Source organism: Camelus ferus, chromosome 16, assembly GCF_009834535.1.
Source record: "Camelus ferus isolate YT-003-E chromosome 16, BCGSAC_Cfer_1.0, whole genome shotgun sequence".
Classification (NCBI taxonomy): domain Eukaryota; kingdom Metazoa; phylum Chordata; class Mammalia; order Artiodactyla; family Camelidae; genus Camelus; species Camelus ferus.
Window position 1 is genome coordinate 48,770,088 of NC_045711.1, and position 20,673 is coordinate 48,790,760.

Sequence of the window (20,673 nt, forward strand, 5' to 3'; positions counted from 1 at the left end):
GAAAGACCCCTTCATCTGAGCCAGTTGGGAACTTGTTGGGAGGGGGTATCAGAAGCTGTAGCTTCAGCTCAGCCCATCACAGGAGACTGGACAAAATGGGGCCTCCCCAGACTCAGAGAGGCTCCTGCTAGGACAACCATCACTGAGTCCCTAAGCCCTTCTCTCAGCACCCTGGTCTCTTGGTTGTGTTTGTCCGCTGGGCAGGCAGGAAGGAGTGGCATAACTGGTTTCACCCCATCCTTATCTCTGCCAGGGACCAGGGGTCACAGGATCAGTGTTCCGAGACACCACCAGGGCCCTGGCAAGACAGCTGGGCTGCCTCATTTTTGCTGTCTGCTTCTGGCCCTTCTGCCTGATCCAGAGGAAAGGGGGACCCGCTATGTCAAGACCAACCTCTCCCAGCTGGATGAGCCGGAGCCAGGAATAAAGCAGCCGGGTACCAAGAGAGCTCAGCCACATGCCTGGTCCAGCTCGGAAGCAAAAACCTAGGAAGGCAGGCCCCAGCTTGTCACCTCCAGGCAGCACCCTGGAGCCAGCGGGCAGTGGGTAGGGGTGGGAGGAGAGGAGAGCCCCTCACTCAGCCCTTCTGCCACCAGCTTCTTCCTGCCCTCTGGAGGGAAGCTGGAGCGGTAGAGAAAGCAGATGCTGCCCTCCCTCAGGGTGCCCCAGTCTGAGGAGGAGAGATGTGACCCTAAGTCCCAGGGAACCCCCAGACTAATGGAAGAAATAGAGTCCTTTCTCTTTGGGGAGCTCTGAACCTGGTGAGATTAAGACATCCCTCAGACAAAGACTGAAGCACCTCCAAAGCCTGGTTCTCCACCAAAGGAAATAAAGCAAGAACAAACTGAACACACAGGAGCTGAGGGAGGCAGTTAAGAGCGGCAGGTGGGGCCCAGCCCCCACCCTTCCTGTGCTGGGCTCATGTGCAGACATTGCAAGTGCCACGTGAATGAGGGGAGGTCAGCATCAAAACCGGAAGAACCCAGGCAGCTCCTTCCAAGCACTTCCCCCATTAGACTATGAGGAGTTCCAATCGGAAGCAGTTTCCCCTTGTCTCTCTGGGACTCTGTCATCAGCAACCTCACCTGCCTCTGAGGAATGAGTTCCCAAACCAGGAAGGCAGAACACAAAGCAGACAGACAAAGGCGTCTGAGCTGTCAAAACAGATCCCACCACTAGTCCATGCATTCAACAAACATTTATTGAGTTACTACTACGTGCCAGAACCTGCAGATACAAAGATAAAGAAGTTGTGGAGCCCATCCTCGGGGACCTGACAGTTAGTGTATCAATGATGGCGGCCCAGAGGACAGAGGCGTGCACTGGGGCCATGTGAGCCTAGAAGGGGCATCTAAAGCAAACACTCACTAAGGTTCAGGTACTTGGTTCACAGGAGCACTTAGAACCCATTTATTTTACCCATTTTTTAAAATCTTATTTTACACTGAGTTCCAATAATTTTGTATCTCTGGTTTCCCACATACAACAGGATAGAAGCAGTATATGTGAAGATATACAGACACACAGACAGAACAACAGCAGTAAGAAACAACAGCCTGGCAGCAGGGCGGGCCATTATTAAAAGAATTTATAAGAACTCAAAAAAGCAGGTGTGGTGGTGTATAGCTCAGTGGTAGAACGCATGCTTGGCATGCACAAGGTCCTGGGTTCAATCCCCAGTGCCTTCATTAAAGGGGTAAAATAAAATAAAATATTTAAAAAACCAAATCACTGTTAAAAAGAAAAACTCAAAAAAGCACACAGTAGGGCATTTTACTGTCTTCTAAATGGCCCTGTGGGGACAAATGATTCTCCTCACCTCCAGAGGGCCAATGGACATTGGCAAAATGCATAATACTAATGTCATGGACTTTTGACTTACCTGTAAAAAGAGGTCAAATCTTGGAGCGTCCACTCTCAGGGACAGGAAGCAGGTGATGCATTTGAGAAAGTTTCCCTCCAATCAGGGCAGAAGTTAACGATGCGGAAAGATGGTGGAGAAAAGGCTCATTCCACCTGGCCTGCCTCCTGCCTCCTTCCTCCCATGGCACCAAGGTCTGGCCTGGGGCTGTGTCGAGTAGTTCCCATCTCTCTTGCACACAACAGCCCTCTGGATGGGTGAAGACGGCTCTGGAGTCTCCAGCACAAGTCAGCACATCATGGTCTTTCTCTGTTCTTGTCTCTCTGTCCCTATTTAATGTCCCACAATCACCACCGCACCCACGCACTTGCCTCAGGTCCCTGGAATCCAGTTTATCTCCATCCGGTCACAATACTCATTTCTGCACTTATGACAATTACTATCCTCCTCTTTCAGAACATTCAAAAAAAAAAAAAAAACACCTCAAGAATGCATATTAAACTAATGTCTGAGGTCAGCCTTCAATTCTCATTCATTTAGGGAGTCACAGGCAATTTATCATGCAGAGTCAAACCATCAAGGATGGTTCCCTCAAGGGATGTGTGGGAACAAGCATAGGGCATTGTGTCTGCCCTAAAGAACTGGGAAAAGACTCCGAGATCACCCAGGCTGCAGCCGTAGAGCTCCTGGTGAATATCTCCGTCACAGTCAGCAGCCAATGTCATCCTGGACATCGAAAACCTCAGCACTGCAGAAGATCTGGAAAACCTAAGAAGAGGGGAGCTGCAGAGTGGGGTAGGGAGGCAGGTTGAGGACTCCAGGCCAGCCAAGGGGGCTGGAACTAAGAGACATGCCCTGACCTAAAGTTGCACAGGCTGTCAGAGCTGGCAGGGATCTTCATTTTACAAAAGAGCCCAGAGAGGGATGGTGAGTTGTCCAAGGTCACACAGGGAGTCAGGGAAAAAACAGGACTAGAACCCACAGACCCCCTGTCCTTTTGAGACACACACACACACACACACACACTCCTCTTCCAAGGGAATGGGTTGAGGGAGGGGTAGATGGAGACGATGGTGGACTCGGAGATGCAACCAAGGGAGCTGGACACAGGCAGGAAGAGAGCCCCACCCACTCAGAGCCAGCTCCACCCCACCCAGCTGAAGAAGCTTCAGGAGCATGGGGAGAACCTATCCATACATGGTGACCGAGGCTGTGAAGATGCTGAAGGAAGCCACCCTGGAGGTAGGGAGCAAGATTGAAGGAGCCATTCCATCTCCCTTCTGACTGCTGCTGGGTTAAAAGTCAGGAATCTCCAAGATGGTTTCTCTGCTCTGCCCCCCATCCATATACACACTCCTTCCCTCCCACAGCCCCTGAGTCTCCCCTGCGTCCTTGCCTGTCATTAAGGCACCCTAACATCCTTCTCTCCCATCCATGCCTGCCTCTCATCCAGTTCCTCTAACAATGGCCTCCCACCTTTTACAGTACCACTCTTCTCTTTTTAAGGACTTTTGCATCTCATATCTCACATGAATCCTGTGAGGTAGGTGACGCTGCTACAGCAAACCCCTTCTCATGTGTTTGGGTAACTACCTCAGAAAAGCCCAGTGACTCACCAGCTACTCGGTGGTGAATCTGTGAGCAAAACCCAGGCTCTGAGACTCCAGCCGGTGCTTTCCCCTCACAGCTCCACTCCCTGCCAGAGTTCTTGCCCCCTCTGCCAAGATCCCCTGTCTTCACATCTCTCCCATCCCCTCACCACCACCACCTGCCCCAAGCGGAAGTCACCGAGAGGAACAGCCAGAGTGAGCCAGGTGGAAGCCAAGTGGAACTTGAAGGAGAGGAGGGGAGGCAGACGGCCCAGGGTCGGTCCCCCCTGCCTCGGGGCTGAAATCTGGGCGATCAGGGTGTTCTATTCCTCTTTAGGGTCTGTTCCCAAAACCAGCTGGTGATCTACAGCCCCTCCACAGGTTCCTCCCAACCCCTTCAGTGTGGCTCCCTAGTGCCTGCACCTCCCACCACTCCTCCCCGCTCAGAGACCACCCTATGTAGGCCTATGTGGTGAGGGGAGCCGGCCAGAACAGGCCAGGAAGAGTCAGGGAATCAGTGACAGCCAGTGATCCATTTCTGACCCCCACAGACATCCTCCCAACTCAAAGACCAGAATCTAAAAATGTCCCCCTCTGAAGGTGAGAGAAGCTAAAGGACTCTTCTCCCTCCCACCCCATAATGTGATGAGGGCAGTCGGACAAAGTCTTAGAAGGTGAGGACACAAAGACACCACTCCCCCGCCTTCTCCAGCAAAGGAAAGAAACCAGCCCACTGAGGAACACAAGCCTGGAGCCCTTTCTCAAAACCATGACAGGATGGTGGGTGGGATGCAGAGGGGTCTCTCTGACTTTGACATGACGTAGTGATGCTGGGGATCCCAGCCACAGGTTTGGTTTCTTGGGCTTTTAAGTACATCCTCCCCCTGCCCCCAGCCTCCACCACACTCTTCTAGGTGTGATGAGTCTGGACCCACCCAGGGCTGCACCACGGGGCAGGCGGACCCTTCTTCCCTAGAGGCTCTCTGTCCTCCATCTCCGTCTATCACAGTCACCCTTGGTCCCTTTCGAGTCTGCAACATCCTCAACTCCATCGAAAAATACTGTTAGGAGTTGAATTCCCCTGTCACTCCACACCAGCCCCTGCCCTGATCCTCTTTCCCTGGAGAGGGGTACCTGAGGGAGGCACAGGACACCAAGGCCCAGAAGGAGGACTCTGTGCCTGGGGTGGGGGGCCCTCTGGGTGAAGTTATGTGGAGGCAGGAGGAGCAGGGTATGGTCCTCGTTACCACTGTCCTCTACGCAAAGCTCTGGGCCTGAGCCGGTCCCCTGGGAGCCCACAGGGTTTCGGTAGCTGCAGGCTGAGGTGGAGGAGGAGCTGCTGTAGCTTAAGGGCCTGACCCGGAACAGCGGACGGAGGGGCTGAGGGAAGGATTGGCACGACTGGGTCAGGCCCTGAGGCCCAGGAGCTGTGGGACATAGCGGGGGCGGGGCTGCGGCGGAGTGGGCGGGACTGCAGGAGTCTTGGGGCGAGGTGATAGAGACTTCCGGAGCACGCTAGAGTGGTGACTGCAGTCCTGCGGGGCGAGAGGCGGGGCTTAAAACGTCTAGGGGGAGGAGTCGGGAGATGGGGAGGGGCTAAACTGGTGAGGGCTAGACCTGCGCGCCGGAGGCGGGGCTACGAGCCGTAGGAGCCAGATGCAGGCTGAATGGGGCGTGACTGGCCTCCTATTCAGGGAGCTGTCATCCAGCATGTCCACTCGTCCACTCGAGGAAGGCCTCTTTACGCTAAGAGAGACTGGGCTCCTGCCCTGAGGAGGGGATCTCCCTGTCTCTCTAACCGTTGAAGTATCTAGCTGATCACTTCCCATCTCTCTGTCAAGTAGATGGGACCCTAGATTTTAACAAGCCATAGGTTCTGAGAGTTTCGGGGCGGGGGGCGCATGGTCTGAGTCCTCGAATGACTGCAGGAGACTTCTAGCAAACTCAATTCCATACTGACTGGGCACATCTTCTACCTGCTGGAGGCTCTGGGTGGTGAGGATCTAGAATGGAGATGGAGTCAGTCACTGATGTGACTGACAGGCCTACTGAGTTGGGCCCAAGGTACCAAGAGGGACCTAAAACATAATTTATGAGTCCCAGTGCAAAATGAAAACTTCAGGGCGCATTCAGTTCCTCAGCACAGCTTTGATTTGAGGACGTGTCACAAGACACCGAACAGTGTCTGCTCAGCTAGGATTTTGGAGATGTCTTGGGCTCCAAAGCTGATCTGGGAATTGGGGAAGAAAACTTAAAATTTTTTAGGAGATAATAAAAGAGTCTGGGGGTTTTACTGTGTTCAGAAAAGAATAGTTTTTTTATGGAAGTATAGCCCACAGTCTGCAGTCTGCATTCCAAAACTTCCAACCTCCCATGAGAGATATAAAATGCAACGACTTTGGGGCACATTCTTCCTCCTCCTCCACCATTCCAGTCTGTCTCTTTCCTCTTTGGCTCCTTTCTGAGGAGAAAGTCAATAATAATAAAGAAGAAAATGGGTAAAGAAGTAATTAATGTCCTGTCCCAATGTCTGGGTCTGACTTCAGGGTCCGCAGTGCACACTGTAGGTCAAGTTGCCAGAGAACAGGTGGCTGGGGCTTCCTCCACTAAGTCTGTTCCCTTACCTGATCCCCATCTTCTAGCAACCACACACAAACCACAGCTTGGTGCACACGCATATCAAGGGGTGATTATCGCCCATTAACTCCCTTGATCGACCACTAGAGGGAGATAGAGAGCAAAGCCTGCTGCCTGCATCAGCACCACGCACCACTTAGCTTGTTTCAATAAATCACTATTAATTGACCAAAAAATTTCTTACATATTACTCCAACTTAAATTTCTTTCAGCACAGTTTGAATTATGTCCCAGATTCCCCTGAACATAAACAAAGACTCTGAGGAAAAGGAGCCTCTGGACCCTAAAGGGATTCTGTGACCTTACCCTAAGGCCTTTACTGGAGTTTTCCTTGAGGAGCTTGTGGTGAATGGGGGGGGGGGGGGTGTGACAAAAAGACAGGATATCCTAGATAGGTGGGAGGAACAGCCCAAGAACAAGCCTGACATGGATGTTTTTATTTCAAAAGCACAAGACCTTCAACCTGGCTGGTCTCATAAGCCCTTATTTCTTCTCTCTGCCTTGAACTTACAAAGGAACCTGCTTGGAACACCATTAGGCAGTTTGCGGGATGGTGCAATGGGGCAGAAGTAGAGTGGGAACAGGACAAGGAGAAGGAGGATAGGCCTGGTGGAGTTCAGAGTGAATGAAGGAAGGCAAGAGGAATGAAAAGAGCGAGACTTCTGGGTCAGAGGAGACAAAACTGGCTAGACAGACTTTTTTGGGTCCTGAGAACAGATACAGGTGTGACTTCTTGAAACCACTCTTCTCCAGATCTTTGGAGGATAAGGTAAGAAGACAGACACTAGGAAGAAACCCCCAAATGTCTAGCTGAGGCAATGATGGGATGGTCAGAGGGTGGGGAGTGGGGCTGCCTTCTCAGGAGCTGATTAAGACCAGGACCACATGATGGTTTGCTGTGGTGTCACAACAAAGTACCAAATAAGAGATACAGAGAGGCAGAGACAGAAGTCCAGGAAGAACCAGGAAAATAAGAGATGAAAAAGATATTACCCAGACAACACCTTTCTGCATACATGCACACATGTGACAGGAACTGCATGACTGATGACAGCCTCCCCACATGCCCAAGCTCCCACTTCTTCTTCTCCTAAAGAGGAGAGATGTTTGCTTAAGATAATGATTAGAGCTGTCGAAGGAGGCAGTATTAGGTATCTGCACAAGATGAGCCCGGGTTCAATGGGAAGGAAGGTAAACAAAAGGACAAGGGGCAGGGACCAGAGACCCAGCAGGGGCAAGGTCTTGTTTTGTTTCAGGACACAGAAGAGAGAGATTTGGGAGCACCTGTCATACCGAATGAGACTTTGCGGACAGAGGTGGAAGAGTTAAACTTTTAGGAGTTTTGCTGAATATGATGTGATCGAATCTCCCCTAGTCACCACCAGCCCCTCCAGAAAACTTCCAGTAAAGACCTAACTTACTCTTCATGGGTTTTAAGCCAACATTTCATCTTCAGTGGGTGATACTGAGGAGAGCCTCAAAGTGAGAGCATGAAGGCTCAGTGGTATTCAGGTTATACATGCACTTATGCGTAGACACATATCCCAACACCGTAGGAGCCTTGCTTGTAAATGTCTTGATTTGACCATAAAAAAGAATGAAATAATGCCATCTGCAGCAACATGGATGGACCTAAAGATGATCATATTAAGTGAAGTAAGTCAGATAGAGACAAATATGATATCACTTATATGTGGAATCTAAAAAAATGATACAAATTTTATTTAAAAACCAGAAATAGATGCACAGAAATAGGTAACAAACTATGGTTACCAAAGGGGAAAGGAGATGGGGAAATAAACTAGGAGTTTGGGATTAACAGGTATAAACAACTATATATAAAATAGATAAACAACAAGGACCTACTGTACAGCACAGGGAACTATATTCAATTTCTTGTAATCACCTACAATGGAAAGGAATCTGAAAAAATGTATATATATATGCATATGTATTTTTATAACTGAATTGCTTTGCTGTACACCTGAAACTAACACCAAATCAACTACACTTCAATTTTTAAGAAAAGACACTTTTTAAAAAGTTTTGATTTGTCATCTAAAGACCTACCATGTGTGTAAAGTCCCCTTTAAAATTCCTTCCAGGCAGGGATTTGAGATAAGAGTAAGACCCGAGTGACCGATGGTAAGATGTCTGAATTCCCACCGGAGATGGGTGTTTGGAGCTTTTCCACTAACTCCGCTATGCTTCTGCCTGTGTACATTTGTGTGTGTCTGTACAATACTCTTTTAGGAGCAGAGATGCTGAACAGGAAATAAGAGAAAACCATTTGGTCTATCTCCATCTCTGCCTACACAGGCATATGCTTGTAGCTGTGCCATAGATACGTACCTGGAGCTGAAACAGATGGAATGAGGCAGTGATGTGCGGGCTGACAAGCAAAAAGATGGAGGACAATCTTTCAGTTGCTCTTTCTGCTGGAATTTGAAGACACAGGATTTCTTATCCCCTTATCACACCCACAAAGCCTCGTCATGAATCCTAGCTGCTTCCCAATGGCCATGATGGAACAGAGATGCCTTCCCTCATCACACCCATGCATGCGAACACACACACACACACACACACACACACACACACACCCCCGAAGTCCCGCTGCCTCTCTCTGCAGCCCCCTCCAAGGTGCCTTCCTTCCTCTCCTCTCAGCCCATCAAGCCAACCTTCCACTGGCATCTCTTCCTCCGCCTTGGCTCCCCCACCCACACTGGCACCTGCCTGGCAGCACCTCTCCCGTCCTCTCAGCCCTCGGGAGGCTGGGACACAGGGCCTGGGGCAGGGCACACGTGGAACAGGTTAATGCTGTTCTCCCGGAAGTGGAGCAGGTGAGGGGTGGGGTCACTGGAGCAGGTGGGGTCCCTGGAAGCCAACATCCTTGCCTCCACGGAGGCATAAAGCAGCAGCCTGTCCTGGTGAAGGACAGTCATTCTCTCAGCCCGCAGACCAAGAGAGGCCCAGACCCTCACTCCAGACCCAGCTGCTGGTCAGGACCTAGCACCGCTCCCTGGTAAGAACTAGAGGACAGCAGGGGAGGAGAGGGTGTTCTAGGGACAGACGAGATCATGGGTGGGACAAGAAGTCCCCTAGATCCCGGTGGGGTAGGAATCTTGATCGGCCTTGGGGAGAGAAGGGGGAGGTGGCCCTGTGAGCACTTATCTGATGAGGAGGAGACAGCAGTCACCCGAGCCCTTCCCAGATTGGCCAGGAGGTGGTCCTGTCCCATCTGGGCCCTCCCAGGAATGAGAGGTGAAAAAAGCACATTGGAGCTAGTGTGGTTGACAGAGTGGCCCCAGCCCCTGTGTGTGTGCACCCTGCTTCCCCAACTCTGTGAGGTGCCAACTGGGATATGAGGCGGTTCCAGGCTGGCTGGTGTGTCCTCTTCCACCCTCGGGGATAACCCAGCTGTGCCAGCTGGCTGCCCAGCCAGAGCACCTGGACTTGAACCTCAAAAACAGAGAGCCGAGACCATGAACTTCAGGCTCTTGTAGGCCCCATGTTCTCCAGGGCCCTCTCACCCCAGCTCAAGTCTCCCGCGTTCATGCATTCACTTGTCCATCCATTCCACACACGTTGCCAAGCTCCAAGTCTGCACCAGGCACGGTGCTTGGAGCTGAGGCCACCAGGATGACTAAGACCTACATCCTGCCATCTAGGAGGTCACGGTAGAGTAGGCGAGAGAGTCAGGTGAACAAATCACAACAACAGGAAGCGGCAGGTGTCTCAGAAGGCATTTTGGGGTGGAGTCACCAGCTGCCTGAAGGGGAGAGAGAAGGGGGTCACAGAGGAGTGACCGGAAGTGAGTCTTAAAGGACACATAGGGATTCTTTAGATTGGGAGGGAGATATTACCAGCAGAGGGGGTGAGGGCAAAGAGCATCAAAATGCCTGGATCTGCTGAGTGGTACCTGGAGGGAGGTGGGAGAAAGTAGAACCTACACCCATGAGCCAGGAGAAGGGCACAAGGGAGGTAAAGGGACAGGGAAGTGACCCCCACCCAAAGAAAAGGCAACTGGGTGAACAGTGCTGCCTCCCGGGCCCTCCCCCTTGGCACCAGGGGTGGCTGCCTCCCTCCCCCAGCGTCCCCAGGTCCTGGCTGTCACAGCTTTCTGGGCATGTCTGTGTGAGAGGAGCTTTACTTCCACAGCTGATGAAATGCTCCGGCCGGGCTCCAGGTCCGTGAAGTGAGCAGGGAGTAAGAAAGGAGCCCTTGACAAGGAGAGGGGAGGGCTGGCTCCCCAAGCCCGCCGAGCCACCCACCAGGAGACTTGTTTTCAGCTCTCAAGGCTTCATTTCCTCGTGGTAGAATGAAGACTCCTCTGGTTCCTTTCAGCTCTGACATTCGGAGAATCCAGGCATCTTTAAGGGTGCCCCCGCCCCAGAAACCCCCCATCTCTCTCCACAGGGGACGTTCTGGTCTCCCAACTTGTCACTTTCCTGTCTCCCTCCCCCTCCTGCAAAGACAATGACCATGTTTGAAAATGTCACCCGGGCTCTGGTCCGCCAGCTGAACCCCCGAGGGGACCTGACACCCCTGGACAGCCTCATAGACTTCAAGCGCTTCCACCCCTTCTGCCTGGTGCTGAGGAAGAGGAAGAGTACGCTCTTCTGGGGAGCCCGGTACGTCCACACTGACTACACCCTCCTGGATGTGCTTGAACCTGGCAGCTCGCCCTCAGGTCAGCCTCGGGCGTGGGGTTGGGGACTGAGGGAGGGGCCCCCAAACCTCCCTCTGCCCTGGTGGTGGCAGCATGGATAGGAGTCTCTAGCCCAAAGACCTCGCAGGAGGCGGGGACCACGGATGCCTCTGAGCCCAGCCCCCTTCGTCTTCTCCCTCCTGCAGACCCAACAGACTCTGGAAACTTTGGCTTTAAGAATATGCTGGATGCCCGAGTGGAGGGAGAGGTGGATGTGCCAAAGACGGTCAAGGTGAAGGGGACAGCCAATCTGTCCCGGAACAGCACCCTGGAGGTCCAGACGCTCAGTGTGGCTCCTACGGCTCTGGAGAGTTTGCACCAGGAGAGGTGAGACTGGGCAGGGCTGGAGGGCTGCTGGGATGGGGGAGCGGTGCGTGGAAAGGGTGCTTTGGGCCCTGAGTTAAAGGGCAGGGCCCTCACACTGACCTTCACCTATGTGGTCACCCCAGGGGCGCTCTTGAAAATGGCCTTCTGGCCTATAGGTCATTTAGGCCATTTCTTAACCACTCCCCACCCCTTCCCGTCCTTCCACCACCTCCAGTACCCCTCTCCACCATCACACACACACACACACACACACACACACACGCACACACGCACGCGCACACACACACACACACACACACACACACACGAGGACGAGTGTGTCCCCGTTAATGTGTTGTGCGACCTTGGCAAAGTCACTTCTCTTGGGACTTGAGTTTTCTTCCCTGAAAAGTCACAGCGTTAGATGAAAATTTCTAGGGTTCCTTCTGACCCTAAGACTATGAAATACACTAAAAAGCGAAGAGGCCTTAACTGTTCCCTACTGTGGCTTGAACACAGCATTCTGCTCCCATAAATGAAGCTCTCTCCCCTGCCCAGTCCCGTGCCCACACCAGGCTGGAAATACTGCCCCTGCAGCATAAGGGGTGTGGCAGATGCCATGTCTCTTCTGGGCTCCTCAGATGTTTCGCTTGACAAGGGAACCGACTTTTAAGTAGTTAAGTAGTGGTTGAAAGGAGGTGAGGATCGGGGAGGCAGGAAGGAAGGGTGGGGTGCTTGGGAAGCCATCCAGGAAACATTTATATACCTTGCTGAGTACAAAGCACCCCACTGGTGCTGGGCTGCACGAGAACATCTTTGTCTGAGAATCTGGTGATCTCGGAGTGTGGGAAAAAATGTACAACAGTAACTAATCCAAGGCAAGAAGAGGTCAGTGTCCTAGGAAGTCTTTGCCTGAGTTTTGCGGCAGGTCAGAGGGACTTCTGGCTGGGGAAACGAGGGCAGACTTCACAGAGCAGGCAGCCCATGAACTGGGTCTTGAAATAAGTAGAAATTGGACAAGCAAGACTGGGAGAATGGCATTACAAAGGCACGCAGGTGAGAAATCTCAAAACCTATAGGGACTGTGAATAGCCGGTTTGGCAGGAGCAGAAGAGGGATGAGTGGAACAAAGGAGGGCCCAGGTCATGGGGACCCAGGTGTCTGGTCAAGAAGATGGAAATATGCTGTAGGCACCAGGGAGACCCTGACGATGCTCTGATATGTGTCTTGACTAATTCGACCAGACGAAGGAAGTGAGTCAGCGGATGAGGGACAGGGGTTTGGAGGAAGCAGGCAGACCAGGCAAGACTCTGTTCCACTGCCCATCAGAGATACAAAGTGAGCTGGGAAGAGCAGGCAGAATGAAGGGGGAGGAACAGACGTGAGGCCTCTGGGGTGGCAAGATGGATGGGCCTGGCAGCCAATCGCAGGGCTAGGGAGAGGGTTTTGTCAAAGCAACTCTGATGGAGATCTGATGCACAGCATGATCGTGTTAATAATTCTATATTGTATAACCGGAAATTTGCTAACAGAGTAGATTTCGGGGAGGGGGAAGGTATAGCTCTGTGGTAGAGTGTGTGCTTAGCATGCACGCGGTCCTGGGTTCAATCCCCAGTACTTCTATTTATAAATAAATAAATCTAATTTCCCTTCATGAAAAAATAATTTTTTTTTAAAAGAGAGTAGATTTCAGATGAAATGGTAACTCCGTGAGGAGATGGGTATGTTAATTGGCTTGACTGCGGTAATCACTTCCCCATGTATATGTATATCAAAATATCACCTTGTACACCTTAAATATATACAATTTTTATTTAAATAAATTAAATACATAAGAATTTTTTAAATGACTCTGGGATTTGACCCAAGTGGTGACCTTCATAGGAACGGGAAGACAGAATTTAGAACCGAGTTCGGAGAGAAAAAGTGAAGCCACACATGTGGGTGGTGGTCAGCAATTTAAAGATCAAAACTGCAGGAAGGAGGTCAGGGGAGCTGTTGGAAGGAACTCAGACAGAAAACCAAGTGTGGAATCTCAGAGAAGATAAAATTTTAGGGAACCAAAGAAAATGAAAGACCTAGAAAACTGAGATGCAGACAGAATGGATAGGATTTAGAGCCAGAAAGACAGGAGCAGAACATGGGAGGCAAACTGGTCAGAAGCCTGGCGAAAACAGCATTGCACAGAGGGTTTACACAGACAGGTCCAAAGTCTTGCAGAGTTCAGGAAGGCCTCTGAGTTCAGTGGGTGGGGTGGGGGGGTCATTGTGATTTCAGTTGAGGAGTGGAAATAGAAGCCAACTTGTCAAGAATTTACAGGTGGGCAGTGAGGAAGTAAAGACCCTGGGTATGGGCATATCTTTTGAAATACTTGCCACTGAAGTGAAGGAAAGAAACAGAATGGTAATTGGAGGGGGTAGCAAGACCAAAGGACAGGTTTATGTGTGTAAGCAAGTGGAGAGGAGGAACTGGTGTTAATCACAAGGGAAAAGATAAGAGGTGGAGAGGAAGGACCGAGGAGAGATGAACAGGGAGGAGAGGGAGGAGAATGCAAGGGAGAAAGAAGCCACCACGAGGCCCTGTTCTGGGCCAGGTGCTATGCCTGAGAAAAATTCTTTTACGTTTCTGTTTTTTTTAATTTTTCCCCCTAAGGGAGGCACTGGGGATTGAACCCAGGATCTTGTGCACACCAAGCGCGAGCTCTACCACTGAGCTCTACCCCCAACCCCTTATTTTAGTTGTTTGTTGTCGTTTTTACATGTCCATTTATTAAACAAGAACTCCTCCATGACAATTTAATACAATATTTACTAGCATTTAATTTTGAGAAAAGTATTTCCCTCTACATACAAAAATACAGATTTGAACACTATAAAAACAATCAGGACAAGTACCATGAAAAATTAGTCCCTTCAAAGAAATAAAGGGGAGAAACTGAGGGCAGCATGAGGTTTTGTCTGCTGTCAGGTACAAACCAACAGGAGCAAAGGCTTTGGGGCCCCAAACCACTCCAAATGGATAGAGCCATACCTGAGAGCCAGTCCGAGCAGGATGGTACCCACCCCAGGGCATCTGTGTCCTCGGTTTCAGAAGCCAGGGTGGGAGCTCTGACCGACCAACAGTCTGTCTCTCAACAACCCTGGAGGTAGGTGTCATTACCCTCATTTTGTAGATGAGGCAACCCAGACTCAGAGAAGCCGCCCTGACAGTAAGCGGGAGATCGGGGTTTCAACCTGAGTCTTACTCCAGAGTCTGCACACTTTCCCTGACACCATCAGGCCTCGCTCCTGGGAATGACAGAAGGGAAGAGAAGGACAGGGCCCAGATGGGGAGAAGCTCTGGACGGTACCCTGATGTTTCTCCTGCCACAGGAAGCTGATGGTAGACCACCCGTTCCTGAAGGAGATGCGAAGTGAAAGAATGAACCTGTATGTGGTGATGGAGGTGGTGGAGACTGTGCAGGAGGTCACCCTGGAGAGAGCCAGCAAGGCCGATGGCTGCTTCTCCCTCCCAATATTCGCCCCGTTGGGGCTACAGGTTTGGTTCACACACATACACACACTTACATTCAGCCTACCCTCAGTGGCTGCATTGACTTTGCCCGATCAGTCCCTCTGCCCCAGTACTGAAAAGGACCCACTCCTTCCCCCTGCTCTTCAACATCCAGACCCCAGTTGGCCAGAAACAAATCCTCTCTCTGGTCAGTGGTGTCCAGTAGGGCACAGTCCTGTGGCAGGTGCCACGGGGAGCTATCAGGGAAGAGGAAACTCATAGTGTGGATTCTCCCCTAGGGTGCTCCTGATCTACAGCAGAGACATCCTTTCTGTCAGAAGGTTCTCAGTCTCATGGGGGAGACACAGAGGTTAAAGACTAGAGAACACAGGCTTGGAAAACTCAGTGTGTAATAAGTAATGCTCTACATGTTTGTATCTGTTTTGTATAAATGTTCAAAGGATGAGTGGGAACTAAGAGTAGGGATTAGTCATGGAAGGCTTCCTGAAGGAGGTGAGCATGGGACAGATGGCAAAGAGGAAGAAGGAACCAGGGCCTGGGTGGAAGCTCTAAAGTGGGACAGGGATACACAGGTAGGTGACGGAACAGATCTGCCTAGTTCCTTCCTGTATCAGAACCAGGAAATAAGAAACAGATTGTTAGAGGCATGATCAGTGGAAATGAGAAGAAGAGCGCTGCCACAGAAGCTCACTGTGCCAGGTGGAAAGGCAATCATGGATACCACTGAGGTGTTCCCGACTTCTTATCTCCCCAAAGGCTCTCAGGCCTCGCCCTCCACTTGCCCTGCCAACACACACCCAATGTCTCATACTGAGGCTCTCTGCACATTCACAAATTCTTATGTCTAATTCTAGGGATCCATAAACCACAAGGAGGCTGTAACCATCCCCAAGGGCTGCATCCTGGCATTTCGAGTGAGACAGCTGATGGTCAAAGGCAAAGATGAGTGGGGTGAGCAGACACCAATGGTCCCCTGCTCAAGATGAGAATTACCTGCACCACAACTAAGGCATCCTGGTCCCCTCTTGTGGCAATGTCAGGGACTGAGTAAAGGTGTATGTTGTGGTCCAACTTCCAGGCACAGAGGGACAGGGGCTGCTCTGGAGAGGGAGGGAGGAACTCCTGGTTCTGAGCATCTCAGGGTGCTAGGCACTGTGTTCGCTGAGGAGAGGGAATACAGAGATGAACAGGCACAGCCTCTGTCTAAGTCTGTGGCCAGTGGAGGAAACTGACACAGACACCAGTACTAGAACGCAAGGTAGAAAACAGTGTTATCATGGGAGAGGATTTACAGAAGAAGAAAAGATTACGTCCAGCAACAGAGGTAGAGCTGGGGACCAGGTGAGGCATTTGAGGGCAGGTTCCCAGCCCTTAGCAGAGCCCATGGGCTTGAGACTAGAGAAAGAAAGGTGGGGCGACCGTTAAGAGTCCTCCTGCTCTCCCCTCTCTTGCTCCTTTCAGATATTCCGTGTATCTACAATGATAACATGCAAACCTTCCCTCTTGGAGGTAAGTGGAATTGCTTCCTGGCCCCCCCACATCTTCTGCCCGACCCCTGACGCTATGGGCTGAAATCCCTCCTGCTCTCATGGGGTACACCAGAATCCCCCAAGGAGCCCCCTGCTTTTGTTTCCCAAGTCTCTCAAAGCATCTATCCTCAACTTTAGGAAAGACAGATAGAAGCATATAAATATCCTCAAGAGAGACAGAAACAGAAAGACAGAGACCAGAAGGCACCATCAGAAGCAGATATAAGACTTGAAGACAGTGTCTGTTCCCAAATTGCGGGGGCGGATGCGCTAACATCATCTCTCTGTGTTTTTATAATGATCACTGATAAAGCTGCCTTGACAACTGCTGTAGATTAAAAAGGCACAAAGACGTTTTATGCTGACATATGTACATTGTTTCTGTCTTCAGAAAAGCCAGAAGAGGAGAAGTTCACCCGTAAGTGTTTCCTGTCATTTCGCCGCAACTTCCTTGACAGAATTCTAAAACTCCAATCTTTTTCCTCCATTCTCTCTGGGACTGATGAGGAACGTGGCAGGGCAAGTTTCAACAAACTGTTGTCTCTGAAATGTGGCAGGAATTCTAATGGCTCAGGAAAAAAAAACAGGGGAAGGGGGAAGTCCTTGGACAACATGCCCAGGCGGTCTCATGCCTCCGACCTCTGTCCTCAAGGGCCTTAGTAATTAATACCTGTTACATCACGTCTGCAACTCAGCCACCCAGGGCCCGGGGCCGGAGCCGCTGAGTCACAGTGATGCCAATTCAATGCAGGTGCCCTGGTTAACAATGCATTAGCTTCTCAGCTGTCTCATTCCTGCCTCTCACGAATGGAGCAACCGTATCCTTAAAATGGCTGGGATATCCCAGCAGACGGGATGTATTTCCTAACCTCCATTAATGTCTCATCCCCTGGGTATGGCTACTGTTTTGGAGGATTGCATCCTAATTGTTTTTTTTTTTCCCTCAGTTATCCAGGCATCTGATGTTGGTAAGGAACTTTATGTTTCTTCCTAGACTTTGGCAGGAAGGCAGTGGAAGTAGCTTTGGAGTGAAGGGAGGGGAAGACAGGTGCTAAGTCCTAGACGCTGGCAGCTGGAGCCACTTCCAGGAAGCCACTCTCTCCAAAGCAGGCTAGATGTATTCTTAGGATGAGGCCCCTAGAGGGGCAGGTGGAGGTTCAAGCTATCCCTGATCCACCCACATCCCTGGATTGAGACCCACTGCTCTTTCCTGTCCCAGTTTTTGCTCAGTCATCACAATCACTTCTTTGTCAATAACTTTAGGGAAGGGAAATAGAACTTCCTTCTCAACTCTTAGCTGAAGTCTTAGAGAAAGGGAAGTCAATTATCTACTGATCTGGGATGGATGGAGCCTAGGGTCTCAGGGAGAATGAACTGCTGGCTTAGATGATGTGGGTCCTGGCCCAGCCCCTCGCCCCCACATCCCCCACCACCCAAAGCCTCAAGTCAAGGCTGGTGGATAACTTCATGAACTGCATTCCTTGGTCCAGCAAAAAGAGAGACCAGGCTCCAGCCGAGAGCAGAGCCCAGGGGCCTGAGCAGGGTTGGATGAAGGAGACCCTCAGGGAGAGGGCTGCCTGAACTGATGGGGATGGTGCCCCATCTACTGTCCCCACAGGGGAGGCATTCAAGGACTTCAGAACACTAAAAGAAGAGGTTCAAAGAAAGACCCATGAAGTGGAGAAGCTGAGCCCAGTGGGGAAGAGCTCCCTGCTCTGTTCACTCAGCAAACTCCTAGGGAAGAAAAAGGAGCTGGAAGACCTGGAGTTCACAGTGAGGACCCAGCGGAAGGGGGGAGGTGCAGGAGAAGGAAGGCTTTTGGTGGAGGTGCATGTGGGTGGCACAGCTGGTAGGGGATCTGACAGATTTGGCAGAAGGTGGTTAGTGGCCAGGAGCACTGATAGCGGATGCCTTCCCCAAGGCTGGCCAAACACCCCCCAGGCTGCCAGACCACCTGGGACCTGGGTCCCTCTGAAGAAGGGAAACAGTGCCGATTCCATGCTCCTTTCCAGAGTCCAAGGCTCAGGGACCAAGGAAGGAACCCAAGAGTCCAATACTTTGGGAGATTTGATACCTTGAAAAAGAAACAAGGAAATGGAGATAATTAACACATCTCAAGGCATTGTTAGTTGCCAGGCACTGTGCCCTTTACCTGTGTTATCTTAAATAGTCACCCGCCTTTCCCTACAGCTGGAAGGGGCTCTAGACAGAGGACATGAAGTGACCCTGGAGGCACTCCCAAAAGATGTCCTACTATCAAAGGAGGCTACAGGTGCCATCCTCTATTTCCTTGGAGCCCTAACAGGTGAGTGGGGAGTGAGGTCTTCATTTATATACCTTTTCAGTGGAGGAATGAGTCACTAAATGAATTCCTGAATGAATGAATGAATGAGTAAATGAATAAATGCCAGGCACATTATACCACAGTTAATTAAATTATATCTACATTTTTAAAAATTGGTTTCATTCCTAAGGGTCCATTTGGTCACCTTAGCCTACTCTTGCTAACAGAGATTGGGAAATCACCCTAGTTTTATCAGCCATATATTTAAAACTTTTGAATATAGTTAAGCTCATCAATTTTATATTGATATCTGTTAGCTTTAATTTGAGGGTAACATCTTCTGATCTGACCCCTGAATTCTCTTCTTCCCTCTGCAAGAAACACTCCCCAACTTCTAAAAATTCTCTGGTCCTTCAGGTGTAAACTGAGGTGTTTGTTCCCTAAGAAGCTGGCCCTCAAACACCAAGACCAAAGTTAGACCCCTCAGCTATGGCTCCCGTAACAGCCTGTATTGTAATTACTCGTTACACTCTGTCTTCTCTGCTAGACTGCAAGCTCGAGTGAAGAGAGGACCAGTTTTACCCAACAGCCCCAGCAAAGGTGCCTGGCATAGAGCAGGCATTCAACCATGGATGACTGTATGAATCAATTAATCCCGAAGGACACCCATTCATTAATTAATTAATGCTGGAAAGGCACCCATTTGGAGCCTGTAGTCCCCTTTGCACCAACACCACACATCTCTCTCTCTGCTTTTTCCTCCAGAGCTAAGTGAAGCCCAACAGAAGTTGCTGGTAATATCCATGGAGAAAAAGATCCTACCCATGCAACTAAAGCTGGTGAGAAAACACCACCAGGTGTGACAGAGAGTTTGGGTGGGAGTCAGCTAGAAACAGAGGAAAGATACAGTTTAACTTCATGACAGAACCTTCCTAGAGGGCCTCTGTCTTATCCTAGGAGCTCCTGCTCCCTTCCCTTTTCTTTCCATGTTTCTTCCTGTTTGCTAGTTCACAACTAGAAGTAAAGAATGCATTTCTGGGCAATTTCCTGGCTTTTCCCACCTGATTTTGGGAGAAGGGACAGAAAACTCTGGTGATGTGAACAAATCTTAATGTCTCTGAGTCAGCCTCAATTGATTCCTCTATAAAATGGAGCTAAAAATAAACATGCTGGGGGGTGGGTATAGCTCAAGTGGTAGAGCACATGCTTAGCATGCATAAGGTCCTGGGCTCAATCCCCAGCATCTCCTCTAAAAATAAATAAATAAACAAATCTAATAACCCCTCCCCCAACAAACAAACAACGTGCTGCTGCCCACTGTATGAAAAGGTTATGAAAAAAGCTCAGACAGAGGTGTAATGTAAGAAAAGGGATTACAAGTAAAGAAAGGTAGTGCTCTTTGTGTTTTTTATGAGTTAAGAGAAAGGAGTAGAGGTTGCCAGCTCTTTCTTTCTTTTCACGTTACTTTGGTTTCCTCCAGGTGGAGAGCACAATGGAACAGAATTTCCTACAGGATAGTGAAGGTGTTTTCCCCCTGCAGTCTGAGTTGCTTTCCTCCCTTGGGGAAGAGGAACTGACCCTCACAGAGGCCCTAGTAGGGCTGAGTGGCCTGGAAGTGCAGAGATCGGGCCCCCTGTACATGTGGGACCCAGACACCCTCCCCCACCTCTGTGCCCTTTTCGCTAGTCTCACCTTCCTGCAGCTACTGACCAAGGCCTCCTAACTTGCCATTTCCACCCACTTCCTGCTTCCCTAATGCCTTCCCTACCCCCTTATGCCCTGTCCTGACGCCCAAGGTCATTTCAAAGCCACCAGGCTGAAGATAATGGACACCCTAGTCGATCATCCAAGTTAACCAATTTCCACTTCTCCAACTCTGTAACTACCCTCTGCCACCCCTATGACTGCCACCCATCCACTGATGCTTAAGTCCTCTAAAAGTAGAAACACTCAAACTTTTAAAAACTATAAACCATTTCAGCAAAACCTAATTAATTAATTAATTAATTAATTCCCTATCCCAACCCCTCCCACTCATGATCCCAAAATCAAGCTTTCCTGGAATTCATGAAAAATGTTATTTCACTTTGGAACAAATAAATGTCTTCTGGTGTCTTTCTTTCAAAATCCATTGTAAGGAAATTCTTGTGCCAGAAAAAAAAAAAAAGACATTATCATACTACATGTAGATTATATGTAAATGAAAACTATTACGCTGTCCTCAGGCGAGATGGAAAATGCTC

General features: G+C 50.1%; 1 protein-coding gene across 2 annotated transcripts; it reads left to right on the forward strand.

Moving 5' to 3' along the window:
- The first annotated feature begins 8,958 nt into the window (after positions 1-8,958).
- GSDMA (gasdermin A) lies at positions 8,959-20,552 on the forward strand. 2 transcript variants are annotated; one of them, XM_006176336.3, is made up of 12 exons: positions 8,959-9,112; positions 10,564-10,780; positions 10,945-11,125; positions 14,476-14,641; positions 15,472-15,568; positions 16,079-16,126; positions 16,538-16,564; positions 17,094-17,114; positions 17,765-17,919; positions 18,337-18,451; positions 19,196-19,269; positions 19,911-20,552. In XM_006176336.3, the coding sequence occupies exons 2-12, from the start codon at positions 10,567-10,569 to the stop codon at positions 20,151-20,153; spliced, it is 1,341 nt and encodes a 446-aa protein (XP_006176398.1). In that variant the 5' UTR covers positions 8,959-9,112; positions 10,564-10,566; the 3' UTR covers positions 20,154-20,552. The 2 variants fall into 2 exon arrangements, with proteins under 2 accessions (XP_006176398.1, XP_032313841.1); XM_032457950.1 differs by having other exon boundaries at positions 8,960-9,112; positions 10,507-10,780.
- Positions 20,553-20,673: the final 121 nt, after the last annotated feature.